The sequence below is a fragment of the Orbilia oligospora genome (assembly GCF_000225545.1).
Source record: "Orbilia oligospora ATCC 24927 unplaced genomic scaffold scaffold00004, whole genome shotgun sequence".
Classification (NCBI taxonomy): Eukaryota; Fungi; Ascomycota; class Orbiliomycetes; order Orbiliales; family Orbiliaceae; genus Orbilia; species Orbilia oligospora.
This window is the reverse complement of record NW_011645561.1, coordinates 1,189,410-1,206,022: the sequence shown is the minus strand read 5'-3', so window position 1 is coordinate 1,206,022 and position 16,613 is coordinate 1,189,410. Positions and strand designations below refer to the sequence as shown.

At 44.6% G+C, this 16,613-nt stretch overlaps 5 protein-coding genes across 5 annotated transcripts; 1 reads left to right on the top strand and 4 right to left on the bottom strand.

The window, feature by feature from the left end:
* Nucleotides 1–705: 705 nt before the first annotated feature.
* AOL_s00004g353 (uncharacterized protein) lies at nt 706–3,430 on the bottom strand (the record flags this gene model as incomplete). The annotated part of the gene is made up of 5 exons (XM_011119003.1): nt 706–765; nt 885–976; nt 1,056–1,300; nt 1,393–2,504; nt 2,576–3,430. 5 exons carry the CDS (start codon nt 3,428–3,430, stop codon nt 706–708), a joined length of 2,364 nt encoding a protein of 787 aa, XP_011117305.1.
* Nucleotides 3,431–7,328: 3,898 nt separating this feature from the next.
* Nucleotides 7,329–9,035, bottom strand: AOL_s00004g352 (uncharacterized protein; the record flags this gene model as incomplete). The annotated part of the gene is made up of 5 exons (XM_011119002.1): nt 7,329–7,385; nt 7,582–7,700; nt 8,094–8,204; nt 8,280–8,297; nt 8,681–9,035. 5 exons carry the CDS (start codon nt 9,033–9,035, stop codon nt 7,329–7,331), a joined length of 660 nt encoding a protein of 219 aa, XP_011117304.1.
* A 640-nt stretch (nt 9,036–9,675) lies between these two features.
* AOL_s00004g351 (uncharacterized protein) lies at nt 9,676–10,687 on the bottom strand (the record flags this gene model as incomplete). The annotated part of the gene is made up of 6 exons (XM_011119001.1): nt 9,676–9,737; nt 9,794–10,069; nt 10,160–10,289; nt 10,368–10,456; nt 10,524–10,549; nt 10,635–10,687. The coding sequence occupies 6 exons, from the start codon at nt 10,685–10,687 to the stop codon at nt 9,676–9,678; spliced, it is 636 nt and encodes a 211-aa protein (XP_011117303.1).
* Nucleotides 10,688–11,731: 1,044 nt separating this feature from the next.
* On the bottom strand, nt 11,732–12,329 carry AOL_s00004g350 (uncharacterized protein; the record flags this gene model as incomplete). The annotated part of the gene is made up of 3 exons (XM_011119000.1): nt 11,732–11,755; nt 11,833–11,959; nt 12,025–12,329. 3 exons carry the CDS (start codon nt 12,327–12,329, stop codon nt 11,732–11,734), a joined length of 456 nt encoding a protein of 151 aa, XP_011117302.1.
* Nucleotides 12,330–14,077: 1,748 nt separating this feature from the next.
* AOL_s00004g349 (uncharacterized protein) lies at nt 14,078–16,613 on the top strand (the record flags this gene model as incomplete). The annotated part of the gene is made up of 8 exons (XM_011118999.1): nt 14,078–14,237; nt 14,367–14,944; nt 15,004–15,171; nt 15,232–15,581; nt 15,648–15,933; nt 15,994–16,176; nt 16,244–16,319; nt 16,546–16,613. The coding sequence occupies 8 exons, from the start codon at nt 14,078–14,080 to the stop codon at nt 16,611–16,613; spliced, it is 1,869 nt and encodes a 622-aa protein (XP_011117301.1).

Here is a 16,613-nt window from a genome sequence, read left to right as displayed (position 1 = left end):
GATACAGCCTTCAAGCGTTCAAAGAAGCAAATCCGTAGGGAAACATACTAAACCAAAACTTGCGATAAAATCAATCCTTCAAACAAACTTCCAAACTAAGAATTAAACCGTACATAGCCGAAGATACTTAACTATTCGGTAGACAAAGTTGATATGTATATATACATGGGCGGGTATCGGCAAATGGAAGGAGGCCGGTTAGCGCTTGCGCTAGATAGCGTCTCAAACAGATCAAAACAAAGGAAATTTGATAGGGTAGACCTAGTAAAGCGAACAAAAGAAAAATGATTTTCTGTGCTAGAGTTGGGGGCAGGATTTAGCTCCGGAATATTTGATAAGGTAAACGCAATGATGGAGGTGGAATTCGAGACCTCCTTTATGCATACGGAAAAAATATAGTTTTGTATGCATATAAATATTTATACTGACAGAGTATTTAAGAGGAAGGTCGAGATTCGGAGATGATATTGTAGTTTCTGTCGTAATAAGAATGCCTGTTCGTTGTGAATTGGGCTTGAAAAAGGATCGATTTTGATGAAGTAACCAGTGCTTCATGAATTCATGAGTAGATGGGGTGCTTTCTGAGCTTCTCGGACTTCGTTTATCTCATGAACTAGATGCTACCCCATTCTGGCTCTGTTATCATGCCAGAGCCTAATTTTTTTTTTTTTTTTTTTTTTTGATGACTAGATTTAGGAAGTCCTGTTATACAGCTAGAATACCAGATTTTTGCTGTAGGGGACTTCTGTCCCAAAACCCTTCGTCCTATAAATATCAATCATCAAGATATTAGTAACAAACTTCGTGACAAAGGTATATTGCCTCGCTAGCCTTGGCTTTGGTATGGTAGTAGCTCGGCGCGCGAGGAGCTAATGTATACTGACATTTTTCAATGACTTCGCTTTTTGAGCTGCCTTTTGTGACGTCTGGGAACGAGACCACTTTTTGAACAGGCGACAAATTGAGGAAGTGACGTCTTATAATAATTATAAATTAGATGTTTTGTTTTTGCAAGATGCCTCTATTAATTTCACGGAGTATCCTCATAAACTTACTTCTCATCACAGAAAGACAACCATGACTCTCGGCGTCCTCAGCACTCCCTGTAGAATTCTTTGTGGAGTTTTTGCAGGGTTCGCCGTTTATGAGACTTGTAGAACGCTGGTTCCAGACTTCCCCACCTAGGACGGCCGGAACCGAAACTATTCCCTCAGCAGCTAAGGGTTCGGGTGGGCGGGGGCGTGGGAACTGCGACCAACGAGGTGTGCTTCCATGTATGCTGGGGTCCTTGACTACCGCACTGCAATGAGGATGAAGTGTCAGCCTTTTGTATTCATATATGCATAGGTAAAAATATCAACGTATGGCGGGTATGCATAACCATTTCCTTACATTTTTCCATTTGATGGAAGTTCCCGGGGGGGTGGAATTTTCCCAGTCCCTTTCAAGTGCTTGGATGTGGAGCTTATTTCGCCTTTATTACATCCAGCCAGAAACTCATTTTGGACTTCTTCTGACGATGTTCCTCTAGTTTGTAGAATTGGGTTTCGAAGGTCTGGATGGTGCGGCAAGCACTGGAGGATTTTGTTTGGGAGACCGGATCCCTGGTTTAGGCGAAATTGGATGTTTGGACTGATCAAGTCCCTGATAATAGTGGAGATTCCATGGTAGTCAATCTTCTGTTTGGATCTTCTCTGAAGCTGGATACTTTTGCTAAATACTGTCTGCAATGGATATATAGCGAGTTTGTGGAGTACTTCTTCAATTATATCCTTGTTGACCAAGGTACCCGTTTGCTCACACCGCCGATAAAATGCACCTTGTCGGATTGACTTTTCATCTTCCTGGAAAAGATACATGCGTAGCTCAGACCGCTCCCACCCAAGCGTTGCATATGTTGCCGTCTCAAAGCAAACTTGGCCAAAGCAATAGATATCATAGGACTTCAAACAGTCTCCTCTTGTATTTGCTTGGGATTTGAATTCGCTGCTGAGTGTTCGGGCGGGTGGATTCCCAGTCCTAGTTTCAGTGAGTATCTCCATAATATCTTTAATTTGCTCCGGGCTCGCATGTGCAAACTCTTCTATCGAAGAGAGATCTGAACCTGAGACACCTGACTCGCCAAAGTCACATATCTTTAGGTCACCATTTTCGAATACTAGCAAATTTGCTAGTGTAAGGTCTAAATGATGGTGGCCCTTGCTGTGAAGGAGCTCCATAGTGGTGGCAACTTTTGCTAGTTGGTACCATAAATTCTCTATCGGAATTTCTATATTGGGTCGTTTCTTTTGATCGGTGCATGTGAGGTACTTGTCAAGGCTGCAAATGGCACGAGGGTATACTATAAAAAAGCTCTTTCGATAACGAAAGGCCGAAAGCGGGGCGAGGATATTTTCTGCTGAAGCTTTTGAGGTTATCTCGAGAGCTTTATTGACAGAAAACCATTCACGGAGTCCCTGACAGAGGTCTTCTTCCATAAATCTCTTAATAGCGAATAGGTGGGACTTTGAAGTGTAAGACTTGGTTAGCGTAATGGAAAAATGGTAATATGCAAGGATATACTGATGATATTGACCTTAAAAGTTGTGGTTTGGGGAAAAGCGGTTGGTGGTGGTGGTGGGATGTTTTCAAGGCCTTCAATATCAGCGAAATATATCAAAGCCTCCCCTATCGCGTTATCATCCCGCTTAAGGATTTCAACATTCTCCGAAATTGGAAGACAATCATGATCCTCGAATCTATGTAATGCACGTGGCTGAGATAGGAGATCTCTCATGAAATATCGTGGGTGTGAAGACTCGAGTGCCCGATATTGTTCATGGCCTAGAATCCCAGTTCTTGATTCTCGTGCGCGCTTTTCGTCATAATGGAGCACGAGATCAACACCCCCAACAGAGTATTCAATTTTGCAAATATCCCCTTCGCGGCTTCGGATTTTCTGTTTGGTGTCCAGGACTTCGACTCCGAAGCGGTCCAAAGAGGACTCGGTCAAGGCATTGGGGGAATCCTTTAATTCATTGACCAGTAGATACAAAATATACCAGGGAGCCCCATTTTCGATAAGCCAGACAAAACTTGACAAGTAGGACTCCAATATAAGTCCTTTCAGGGGTGAGATAGGAAAACTAGCTTTCGAAACTGTTGTAGTAGTAACATTAAACATTGCGCTTGACAGATTTAGTTTACAAGGTTCACAATTGCAGGTAGGAAATAACAGGCCTCGAAAAGTATCATCATCAAGATTTTCAACGAACTTGCGAAGTTCGGATTTGGGGAATGAATATTGTTCGTATTTGCTTTGTTTCTTTGAGGGATTGTATGCAGGGTCATATGCGTAGGGCTGCCAGGTCCGAATTCCCTTGATTGGGAATCCTTGGTCGCGGGTCGATCCGAGCTGCTGGATCAAACCCTGAAGTCGGCATTGAGTCATGGTTTAGGTAATAGATACGTATATAGTCTTAAAATAAGAAGAAGAGTGATTGGTAGAAAGAGCTGTGGAGATGTCTTGAAGTTATTGATTACTGAATTCGCTTTTATTAACTCTATCTGGACAACATTGAAAGGAAGATTAATATATATATTTGTATATCATTGGTATTCAAAAAGTTCCTGAATTATCTAGCGGTCCCCGATTCCTCCTCCTCACTGGCTCGGTACAGTTGTACAACTGTCACCGAACGCCTTGATAGGACTTCAAGAACTCTACGGGCCCCAGGCATTAGGCCACTGCGCAAATACTCAGCATCATAGCCGCATGCACGAACTTCCATCAGAGCCAGGCAGCATTACTACGTGTCAAAAGAATAGTGATTTTTTGGGTAAACCAAACGCCCTTAGCTCTAACGTGGGCCAAGGCGAAGTAAAGTCTAATAGACTTAGCACTCAGAAGCAAGAAATGTTCATATGCTTCACCGAAGCTTTCGGGTCGGGCCTGGCAGTTGGCGGGAAAGAGGAACAACATTGATACTGACCCCCAATAGACGTGGCAGTCTAGACGTCTATCGATCAATTCGATAACACGTTGAATCATTTACTATTTAAAAAAAAAAAAAAAAAAAAATTCGTTCCGCAATTCTGTAAATGCGTTTATGATATTCTAATGTTCGACCTCATCCGCGAACCTCGCGCAAGCCTTACTAGTTAAAAAATCCCTTTTTATTTTATTTCTTCTTTTCCCCAGACATCTTGAATCCAAAAATAATTCTTTCTAATAGCAATTCCTTACAAAGAACCTTTGTGACTGTGACATGCATTTAAAAAGTCTCTTGTTACTAGAGTCCCCTAGCTATCTAGAGTTTGGCAGAACAGTTTTATATGCCAAACAAAAAAAAAAAACCATAAGGCGAATGTGTTTCTTCGCCAGTAGTAAGAAAAGTTCATGCTTCATAAATTCAGTAGCAATATCTACAGCTCCCGCAGCCCCCCAGATGAATCGTGTGTATATTGCCATGTCATCTCTCCATTCCCGTGGATTCGTCTTGAGTCTAGGTCGTTGCCAGCATGCACTCCCAGTATGCTGCCAACAAATTTTGAACTCGGCACGGCCTCATAAACAGCAAAGCTGTCTGATAATCTAATTATTTTGCCTTTGCTTTTCTCTTATTTTCTTTTTCTTATTTCTTTCGCATGCGCATTTGTCAATAGGTTAGCCACGATCTTAACCTTGTCAGAAAAAAGCGGATATTATAATATTATAAGGTGTAGTTAAGGCATATTCGACGCAGCGTTGTTTGGGAAGCCAAGTTAACCTGGCCCTCGCGGGGGTTTTGTCTTAAATGTGGCAATACACATAAGCCACTTTGATCCTGCGCAATACGTGCATATCAAGTTTATAGGTGTATCGGACTAACTACATTGACTTATACTACGAGAAACGCAGCTAGTTTCAAAGCCCCTCGTTTCAGAGTTTGGATGCATAGACGCTTTGAATATTGAAGTCTTGAATAAATACCTGTTCCCCCCCAAGTTAACCAGATTCCTTCTTTCCCAACTTTTTTATCCCAACATAATTATAAACAGCCAGTTCATCCCACAGATACGAAAAAAAAAAAAAGAAGATGACATGCGGCCGACAGCAAAAGCCGCAACAAAAGCAAAGTATTTGCAAGTCTAGCCACGCTGTATATGCTATATATGTATTGTCGTACAAATTTACCACTGCGAGGCGCCGGCTATATGAGAGCCGGCACCCGATATAGTCTAACGACTGGCCTGAATGGGAGCAAATATGTTTATGAGAAGAAGGATGAGGGTTGAAGCATTTCCCGGTTTCTTCCGCTCAGGAACTGGGCTTGAAGGGAATTAATTAATAGAGAGTGGGGGAAATATTCCACGGCCACATTCCGATATCCTCCCGCGCAGAAGGGGTTCCAAGCATCACATCAAATATTTGTGTTGAACATCAGAGCTTGTTGGATTTACGGGAGCTAGTGAGACATTATAGGGAGGGTTTAGCAAGATGGCCGGTCTAGATCCTTCCCATGCTTTAAATTTAAGACTTCGATGTCAATATATATATATATCTCTCCAAAACTTTTTTTTCGGTCGATTACGACATATATATAAAGAAGTGGGGTACGGCTCTAACCTGAGCCGGCCCGCACCTTTGATGTGACCAATTGAATTGCGTGTCTTCCCTCATCTCAGCTCTCTTCGTGATCATTGCATAGTACATACGCATACGCATGCAAGCTCTATGCAACTCCTTTATACTCGTCCTACCCGTCTTACTACTGTAAAAAATTAGCAACTACGGCTGAATTAGATGCAGAATGAAAGCCACCGAGAAAAAATTTTCCCTATTACGAGCACTCGAGTGTCTTTTTAAGGCTGCTCTACTCATCTTTCTCCTAAGAAGACGGTAACGGATGCAGAAACTGAAGCCGAGTTTTCCTTGGAGCAAGGGTTGCGTCGGTACTTACATGAAAATTCTCATTAGGATATCCGGATGTGAATGAGCGTCAGAAATTTCGGGTTCACACAGCATTCTACCTCGACAGCTGCCCTTCATATGCTACATTAGATGCAGCATGCGCCGAACTGGCCTTGCATGCTGCTGCGTAGGTCTCTTTCGAAATTTAGGCCGTTGTGTATTCTTGAGATTCTTGCTATGACGGTTATCCATTTTCGAGGTTTTAAGACATGATTGTATACTAAGAGCGGTTTGTCGAAAAGTACTGCGTTAAGTCGCTCGTACTTGACGAACGGTTCAGGAAGCTCCACGGAGAAGCATCTGGCCGATTCATCAACTTAAGTTTGCAAAGTAATAAGGAATTATGGGAAAGAAACTTATTGTCCCGACTTTGCGGCCGGTCGGGTCATATGTGCGTTTATGTTCGTGATAATAGCCAAGGTTTGAGGTTTCTTACTTGCCTCTGTCGTGCATGATGTGACCCACGCAAAAATGATGTAGCGATGCGGTTTGGGTACTTTGGCGCGATGAGCAAGGAAGTACATACACACTCCAATCAAGCCTATGGTATGTTCAAGAAACATGTATGCAAGTACTTACTTAAGCAATTACGCCATATACCTAGGAACCACTGAAACCCACCTTGCCCGGCATTATATAACATAGTATCAGGCACAAATATCACGGTATCGTAATGTACTTAGAAATTACGATACTTGTAAATTGCGATAAGTTTTTCAACCGTGTTAGACGATGCAGTGCACATAAATGTCCTGCAGCTGGGCTCCTTTCTGACTTGGCCGACACGTTCGTGGATATTCTCAAATTGGAGCGCAGACTGTCCGATCCTAATTTTAAATTTTATCGTAGCTGGCATTCTGTAGACCGTTTCGAGATATCCCAACCCGGTTGAGTATGCTGTTTCTCGAAGTTTCTGCGGCAAGACAAGGCAGAATGTGAGTCGTGTGAAGATTTTTTTATTTTTATCTATCTTTCGACACAACCTGTTACAAGATATACCACCTGATGCAGATACATAAGAATATCCGCAATCTATAGGATCAACAATTAAGTGTTTCAATTGCCATGCACGCACACCCGGCGGTCCATATCTCGGTCCTTTCTTTTTTGACGGTAAGGTATCGGGACCTAAGACGGCACCGAGACTAGGACTGCATCCTACTATATTAAGCATAATTTATGTATTATATACATTATAGTAGTCTTAAATAATTGCTTTTGAGCCCGCGCGGGCCCAAACTATATCATACCCCCTACTTGCTGTCCTAAGAAAGAGCATCTTTCTTTCCCAACGAAGAAAATTTTTTCAACAGCAGATCTACGCTCCGCCAGCGCTGTGGCGCGCAAGATTTAGGATCGCCGACACTTACAGCTGGCTGGCCCTGCGGCTGCCAGCTCACATCATGTCGAGGAAGCCTTTGTTGCTGTCCTCCTTGATCAAGTCCACCATTCCCTATGTCGCACGGACCCGATATTAGCATCGCGGATGACACGTCTACATCTTCGATAGCTCAGGCCGGTCTACACAGTTGTCCATTCATCCGAAGCAAGGCGAAAAATATTTTCTTCCTTCCTGGCCTGAGGCAGTGTGCAGCTTCCAAACTATCCAAGCATCGACTGTGATCTGGCAAGAGGGTGTTCAACTATACCTCAGGCATGATAGGTGTCCCGTCTTCTCTCTTGACGTATCTAAAGGGCATCTCTGTTGTTTCATTTTTAGAGATTTTCAATTCTGGAAAATCCACGAAGGGGACCTTATCCAGCGGGACTGAAATTTGCAAGATGTTAGCTCTGGCTTCCAAATAACAATACACTCCGGCCACAAATCCCATTACAACGCCACTGACGAAAAGAGTGGATTCCTGCTTTTCTTTCACTCGTACCACACACAAATTTCAAGTGAAGTCGGTCTACCAATGGTATCCTTAGGTTACCTTCCAATAGCCGCTTGTGTGACCACGGGAACCGTTTTTCCCGGACTAACACGGCTCTGCGGGCCCGGTCCGTTACATATATGTAGGTACCAGTCCAGCCAACCGCACGGAAGGGTGACAGGCATTGCAGTTCCAGCCGGCAGCCATCCTCTCTTATGAAAAGAAAATGTCTTTCGCTACACCAGTCCATAGAAACCTTGTAGGTCCAGTGGGGGAAAGTTACTTACTCTTGTCTTCGACTACGAGTCTCGTGACTCTAACAGCGGTATCAGTTGTCATCTGTACCGGTCCAAGTCTTCTACCAGTAAATCCGTATTTCCGGAGTTCAGCAGTGCGGTCTGTGAAGTAAAGGCGTCAGACAAGGTTCCCATGTTTCAGACAGACGGGCGTGATATCATATGATCAGGCCTTACCCCTCGGCGGATCATCTCCTATAGGTCATGTCGTTAGTGCCTTAATCTTCCAGGAAACGATGCACTGCATGAACAATATGTAACAGAACAAGTACTCTTATTATTTTTTTTTTTGCAAATATAACTTCCAGTTTGAAGTGACCGTAGAAACCCTTCTAGCTACGGATTTGTTAAAAACCCGAGCTTTCTAGATATCGTGGATTTTAAGATACTTTCTGCACAGTTGTGAACGCCACTGCGCCAGTTTTATAATGTTAACTCCGAGGCTGACTTTGACTTCAAAGTATTCCCCTTGTATCCCCGTCTTTTGTACGATATCCCCCCAAATATTGTTTATATCGCTTCTTGTATATATCCCCAAGCAAAATCCACCAAAATGAAAAAGAGGAGAGCCTACCAACCCAATATCCCCCCAAACACAAACCACTTAAAAACCTCCCCGTCCTCCGGGCACATATCCTTCTCCGCCCTGGGATCCAACAAACACACCTCCTCAGCCTTCAACCCATCCAGTCTATTAACCTCTTCCATTGTCGCATCCAGATTTTCATGTCCTTTTAGTTCCTCCGGTAGGTTTTCAAAAAGTTCACGAGGGAGCGAGGTTAGATGGAATGTTGGTTCGTGGTTGGGGTTGTTGGAAGAGTTGGAGGAAGACTGAGGACGGGTTTCGGTGGCTATGGTGAGGTATTCGAGTTTTGACCAAGCCTCGAGTTCGACATCGAGGTGTTCGACGACGTAGTGCCTTGGAGTCGTCATGATTTCTTGAAAATGTTCAGATATCGAGGTTAGCGTTTTCTGTGATCGATGCTGATATCAGGTACTAGTGGTGTTGGAAAATTTCTGAACGTGGGGTTAGAAAGAAGGTTAGCTAGCGGGATGGATTTTAGCGAAGAAACTCTTCTGCCGCTGTTCGACAATGGTGATATCACAATATGCTCAAATGGATTCGATGGTGATGGACGAAAGAATTCTAGATTAGACTACCCGTAATATCAAAGTACAAAAGCCATGGATACATAGAATCGCATGAAATCACTACAATCATATTCCAATCTTCTCATGTTTTATCGCTCTAACAGGCACTTTCATCATAGGCTACAGAATCACAAGGACAAGGACAAAAGAAAGGCCGAAACTAAGCATAAAAATGAGAAAGAAGCAAAGGGGTGTTACAAGAATAAGGTGCTGATTAAGTAGGAGTATTATCTATGATGATAAAGTCGTCGTATCCCATCCAAAAGTGAAGAAATATCGGTTCTCTCCAAAGGGAAAAAACAAAAACGTAAAAAAAGCCCGCTTCGATCGATAGTTAGTAAGCCTCATATCCGTCACGCCGTTTGTATGTCATTCCTTAATTCATTTCGTAGTGTGTTATAAGAGGGTAAAGCTAGCAGGTTTAACAGGCGCAGTTGTCGTTTGCAGTAGATCCAGTCTCGGGCTTGATATTGACATCGATCACTAAACACTGTTAGCAAGCAAGGCGAGGGAAGCTATCACGAAGAGTGTAGACGTACTCTGCTTCCCGGCATCATCACCTAGCGGGCCTTCCATTCCAGGCAGAGCTTGGGCAATTCTCTTGAATAGCGTTTTGACATTATGTCCGGCCTTAGCGCTGGTCTCGATGAACATGACCTTGAACTCCTTTGCCTTCTTCTCTCCCTCCTCAGTTGTAACCTGTCTCTTGTCGTTCAAATCGGTCTTATTCCCAACCAAGACGATGATAACATCGTTCCCCCGCTCGCCCCGTACGTCGTCAACCCACTTAGAGGTGTTCAGGAAGGACTGTCGGTCTATTCGATGAAGAAGGTGTTGTTAGTATCCGAAAACCAACGGGAGTGGGTAAATTGAAAGTCGGAGCAGGGTGTGTGGGCGCCACGAACTTGTGATGTCATATACAACGACCGCGACACTCGAGTCTCGGATGTATGATGGAATCAAGCTTCGGAATCGCTCTTGGCCGGCAGTATCCCAGAGCTGCAGTCTGACGGTTCGGTCTTCCAGGTACATAGTCTATATTTCATCTCAGGGTGTCAGTCTCCTAGCTGACTCGAAAATGACGGGGAGTATAGGTAGGCCGGGTAGTTTTACTTTCGACAAAAAATCGATACCGATTGTGGCTTGGTACATGTTATCGAAGGAGTCGTACATGAATCGGGTTATCAGCGAGGTCTTGCCGACTAGATGTTTGGAGCTAGGGTCAGCTTATATTGGAGCTATAGAAGGGTCTCCGGAAGCACGACTAACCGCTCTGTTCACCCAAAAAGACCAACCTGGCGTGGAAAATTAGTATAAGACGACATCGAAAGGATCTAGAAAGATGGTTCCGCGGTATAGGGAAGGTCTCTCGTTACATACTTGAACTTCTTCAAGGGATTGGAATAGGAGGCTGCGTTGGATTGGGTCGCCATGATGTCTACGGGTCAAGATGAATGAAACGTGGTAATCGGAGGAGATAAAAGGACACAGATAGCCGGATATGATGGATGTGATGGTTGATGATATGCTGGTAGGAGGTCGTAGACGGGTCGTGACGATGACGATGACGGTAGTGATGGGTCGAGCAAGGAGGTTCAGGGAGAAGACGGTTTATAGTTCGATTCAGTTAAGGGGAACGAACACACAGACAGACGGACAGTGCAGGAAATATGGCACGTTTGGAGCCAGCAAGCCTTCTTTCGACTATTCGAACAAACAACAGCTGCGCTTTCGGCTAAACCACCAACCAAAGAACTAGCAGTTCCTGAGGAACCAACTAGGTAAAGTGCAAGCAAGCAGAAACCGACCGACGACAAACAGAAGATACTAACAAACCTTCTAGAAGCATATGCAAGTCCGATCTCCCGTTTGCCCAAGCCGGGATTTTTTTTCTCATCCATGGGAGGCTGCATGTCACGGTCTCCCAGGCGGTGGCAGGTCGGGTCGTTCCAGTCTGACACTCGACGCATAGACGTCGGTACGACATGGACAGACGTGGACGGTAGCGGTACCACTTCCATGCAAAACTTATATATTCCCGAATGCTGGCCCCGGGTCAAGGTTCTGCTGGAAATTCAATAGGGACAGTATCTTTCTTGAAGAATGTTTCTGCATATTGGCGTTCTTGGCTTCTATTTACTCTCATATCCGCTGACAGTGCAGCGATGCCGGAAGTATCCGAAGATATTCCACATTGGCTGGGCTTTAGCCGTATCTGCTATTGCATAATGCTACACAGGAGAACCAGGTACGTATACGGTACTTAAGTACCCAATAGGTTGGCTGAACAGCCACATGTATCTAACGTGTGGCTAGAAACTGAATAAATCATCCAGGCCGTGCTGTTGTAATCTGCCTGCTCAACACCATAGTCACTGATAACATCAACCTTCTTCTAACTCAATTTCGACACAGGTAAGTTTTGATTCTGTCCCTTTTTTCTTCCGAATTTCCCGCTAACTGGAGCCGTAAAGCCCTTAGAACGATTCTGCAATTCGACGCTGACACAGTTTGAGTAAATAAGATTAAACAATTATATTTTTCTTATTATAGGAGAAAGCCCCTTACAAGAAAGTACGTCAATGGCTATTTTGTTCGGGATATGGGTATGAAGGGCTCCGGCGTCAAGAACGTCAGACGGGAACCAAAGAGAAGCGGTGTCATCGATTCTAGCGTTGTGCAGCCTTGCAGATGTGAGAGACTCGCTGTATTGAACCATGTACAGTGTTAGAATCCTTGAATCTCGGTCTTGGGTATGTGGGATTTATACCGAGCATCATTGTCTCTTCTAAAATTTTCGAAAGCCTGCTCAACGGCTCGGTCAACTGCCGCGGTGACAGCTCGATCAACAGCTGCAGTAACAGCACGATCAACAGCTGCAGTAACAGCTCGTTCGACTGCTGCAGTGACAGCTCTTTCAACGGCCCCGTTTATGGTCTCCTCCAACCTCCGCTGTAGATCGTCAAACCCCTGCAAGGCGGGCATGTTTCCCAGTTTTCTAATCTCACTACCGAGATCTTGGTGAAGTTTTTCTACGCGCGCCGCATCGAAAGGTGCAGCGGATGGTCCAGACATTTCCCTAAGCAGCCTTGGCAATCACAAGGTTAGCTAAGTTCTACGAATTAAAACTCTATCCATGTACCGCAAGTGCAGATCTGAGGAGGCGTACAGATAAACACAATATTAATCAAAGTCTACGACACATATAACTTCCAAGCACCGGTGCGAACAGTCGTAAAGACACGCCTACACGTAAGTCCGATATTATGGAGAGGAGGGGATTGTTAAGTCGGAGTAGCAAGCAGATGAAGCAATTTGAAACGGATAGTATATAGGCACGTAGACGGATATAAAATAAAAGACGAGAGAAATATATAATAAAGGGCATAATATAAATAATAACTAGCAAATAAACGCATTCATAAAACATACCGGGTAGGAAACCGAATGGCCTCGAGACCGGGCTTATGGGAGTAAGAAACTTTGAAAACTTCTAAGAGAGCTTAGGCTTTTACAACCGTGTGGAACTAAACTGTTTAAAACGCAATGAAGGCGACCCTTCGGGCCCTACTATACAAAGACAAATATATAAGATTAATGTCATATCTAGGCCGGGAAGATAAGGCCAGCGCTTCAGGTACTATCGATATATCCATTCAGCTAGCAAGATAGATCGTCGTCCAAGCCCTCGATACACACGTGCGCGCCATGTCGGCTTCGAATTCACGGGCACTGCAAAATCAAATCATTCATGATACTCATCTAACGCCGCAATAAGTTTTCTCGCAGGCCCCAGCTCGAGCCAAGTAGTCGCGAATATCGCAGTGAAATTAGCATTATTTTTCGACTTTCCAGTACAGTGGAAAAGCTAAGTGAATTTAGAGTATTGCTAGTTTTGGAGCGAGCAAGGATGTTTTTAAAGATGGGCAATAGTGAAGTCAGTACTTATATGTACATCTATAGATCATATCAACAATAGCTCTAACATGTTCAGAGGTATATACCAATATGGCCCCCTCATTGAAATTTGGGTTTTCCCGTGTTCCACCTGGATTGATTCGAAGACGGCTGGCTTCGAGGATGTCATTATTTGGCTCGACGCATGCTTGAAAACCGCTATCCCTATGAGGGACTAGGGTCCCGGCTGCAGTTTTTCCGGTTCGTCTGATGTTTCCCAAGCTCTAGCTCCAAGTACGTGTAGGACTTAACTAGCTATGGAATTTTAAGACTTCACGATTGCAAAAGATTAAGAAATAGAAATATGTAAGTACCATCGAAGTCCTTGGTACTCCAGCTTTTAGCCCCACAAGACTTAGTCGAATACGAGGGCCAGTTCAGCGTTTTCAAGGGAACATATGGAGGGAGGAGTAACAGCTGTCTGGGGTTTGACGGCTAATTAAGAAAAACTAGCAAGCTAGGAAGGAGCTTTAGCCGATTGAGGAGGCCTTTCATACCCCATACGAGTAATATACGGAGTTACCCCATCCTTCTCCTTCTTTGTAGTCTAACTGCCTAGAGTGAATTAAAACCACCATGGCCGACATCCCCCGACCTTCATTCTCCGCACTTCATCCACCGTCTATGTTTTCATACCTTTGTAATTTTTAATTTTTTTTTAATTTTTTTGAGGCAAAGCTTCGTGCAAAAAAAGACTTGAGGCGAAACGATTCGGTTCCGGTGTACCAGGCTATACTTCTTTCGCCCCCAACTCAACCTGCAGCCGCCAGGTACCTGCATATCTCCAGTCACAAACCCGCCGCCCACACCAAGCAAACGTCAACCATTGTCGTGCAAGAAAAAGGCACACCTCCAGCTCCTCCAAGATGGCGATGTTTGTACTACCCCCGCCGCCTCGATACCCGCCCACAGGGTTTTCGCTGGGCAGTCCCTACGCAATGGGTGGTGCTCCGATGCCGGTTATCGAGACGTCGAATAGTATCACTCACCCGACCGGGCCAGAATACACTTTCCATACCGGTGAAGGTATGTAATTACAACCTCCCCTGAACTTGCGATCATGTTCGCTTGGCATAGTTAGATGCCATCCCTTAAACTTCAAAAACTAGTGACTCTAGCGACAGTGCGCTGATGTTTTTCCGTTCTATGCGACAGGTCAATATACACTTCGTGAGGATATCCACCTTGCAACACCTCCTCCCCATCCTTCAGAGCCTCCGGTTGTCTCCCCGAACCCTCTGGCAATACAGCCGGCTCCACCGAGTGCCGGAACAAAGTTCTCGACTATAGTAATCAAAAGCGTACCGGGTACAGATCGCACTTCTCAACTCTATCGAAACTCTGTACTTGCGCAGAACGGCGAACTGGAAGGCGAACATGCCAGCGAACCTAGAACTTCGATATCCACGGAAGAAGAATCGACAGATGGAGGATCGAAGAGTGGAACGGATACAGCTGGAGCAAGCACCGTGGCTACCAGTATGGTACACCTCATGGCCGACAAATTTGGTGGCGAGAATGCAAGCTTAGCCCATGCACCGACAAAGGACAACAAGAGGAAGAAGCCGAAGAATAACATCCAGAAGAGCAATTCTTCGTTCGTCTCGAGGGTTATTATGCACGAAGCGCTTACGAAGAAGCTTCAGGAAACAGGAGCATCCGAAGACTTGTTTGTATTCGCAAACATTAATCGGGCCTATCATTGGCTAAATCTTTCAGCGAAACAGAATAAGGTACTTGGGCGCACAGGGTTGGATCCGCTTTATAGATAGCTAATTACTGCCGGGTATAGCAAGAATCTTTGTCCAAAGTCCTATTCACGAAGAGCCATCCAATATGTCATGATGTCAACCACTTGACCAAGGGCGCAACACATATAGATATTGTTATGGGATTCACGACAGGAGATATTGTCTGGTTTGAGCCGATGAGTAACAAATACTCTCGTTTAAATAAGAATGTGAGTCCATTTATCTAAGATACCGCTGTCGGCTAGGGAAATTATTAACCTTAGATACAGGGCGCCATCAATAGCTCAGCCGTTCTCGATATTCAATGGATCCCTGGAAGTGAGAACCTATTTTTAGCAGGCCACGCTGACGGGTCATTGATCGTCTACGACAAAGAGAAGGAGGATGCGCCGTTCGTTGCAGAGGAGTTCCTTGAAGAAGGAGAAGCATCAAGGAAGCCCATTTCTGGATTCGTCACAGCCAAATCGGTCAACTCGAAAATCCAGAAGTTCAACCCGGTAGCATATTGGAGCGTCGCACAGCAAGCTATCAATGCCTTTGCATTTTCCCCTGACCATAGGCATCTAGCAGTCGTTTCGGAGGATGGCAGGTTGTGTATTATAAATATACTCAAGGAACAGTATGTTGCATCTTTGGGCACTGGCGATGAAATTATCATGGATTAGCCACTAACAACCTTGGTTAGACTTCTCGACGTCTTTAACAGCTATTATGGAGGACTTCTCTGCGTCTGTTGGTCACCAGATGGTCGTTACATTCTTACTGGAGGCCAAGATGACTTGATATCAATCTGGTCGTTCGCTGACCGAAGAATTGTGGCGAGGTGTTCGGGGCATCATTCCTGGGTTACCAGCGTCTCATTCGATCCTTGGAGATGTGATGCCAGAACCTATAGGTTTGGTAGCGTCGGAGAGGACGGAAGACTTCTATTGTGGGATTTCAGTGTCGGGATGCTGAGTAGGCCAAAGGCCGTATGTTGAATCCTCGGCTATCTTATACCCGTCGGAAATTATGGCTAACAAACGACGTAGACATCGAAGCAATCCCGAGGTAGTATATCGTCGGTTCCACTGAATGGAACAGGAAGAAGGGCCGATGGCCACCCAGCTGGAAGGTTGAGATCTGAGTCTGTTGTCTCAAAAGTTGACGACGACGGAGTGGTTCACCATCCAGTTGAACCTCGAGCAAGAACCTCGAATTTACCTGCGATTATGGTATGTCTCCTTTTTATAACTTTTCAAAAGGGCTATCTTTCTAATAATTTTCTTCGGAACTCTATAGTCGAAAGTAGTCGATGTGGACCCACTCTGTCAACTGGAATTCCGAGAAGATTGCATTATTACGACATGCAGGGAAGGTAAGATATATATCCCCAACGCTTTTACGGTGGTGCAGCCGATAAGGTTGCATGTGGTGGTTTGTGATTGTGTTACTGGTTCTGTTGGCCAGGCTTCGTACTTGCCCCACTCATACCTCCCGATAGCTCCCATTGAGGTTTTTCCGATTTGGGGCTGAAGTGCCCACAATTATTCCGAAAGATGTATTTCTTTGCCAGCATCACTAACAAATGCTTCACTTTATAGGACACGTAAAGACATGGGACCGACCTAAATCCAATCTTTCAGTGGTTCCAGAGGGTCAAATGGCTTAG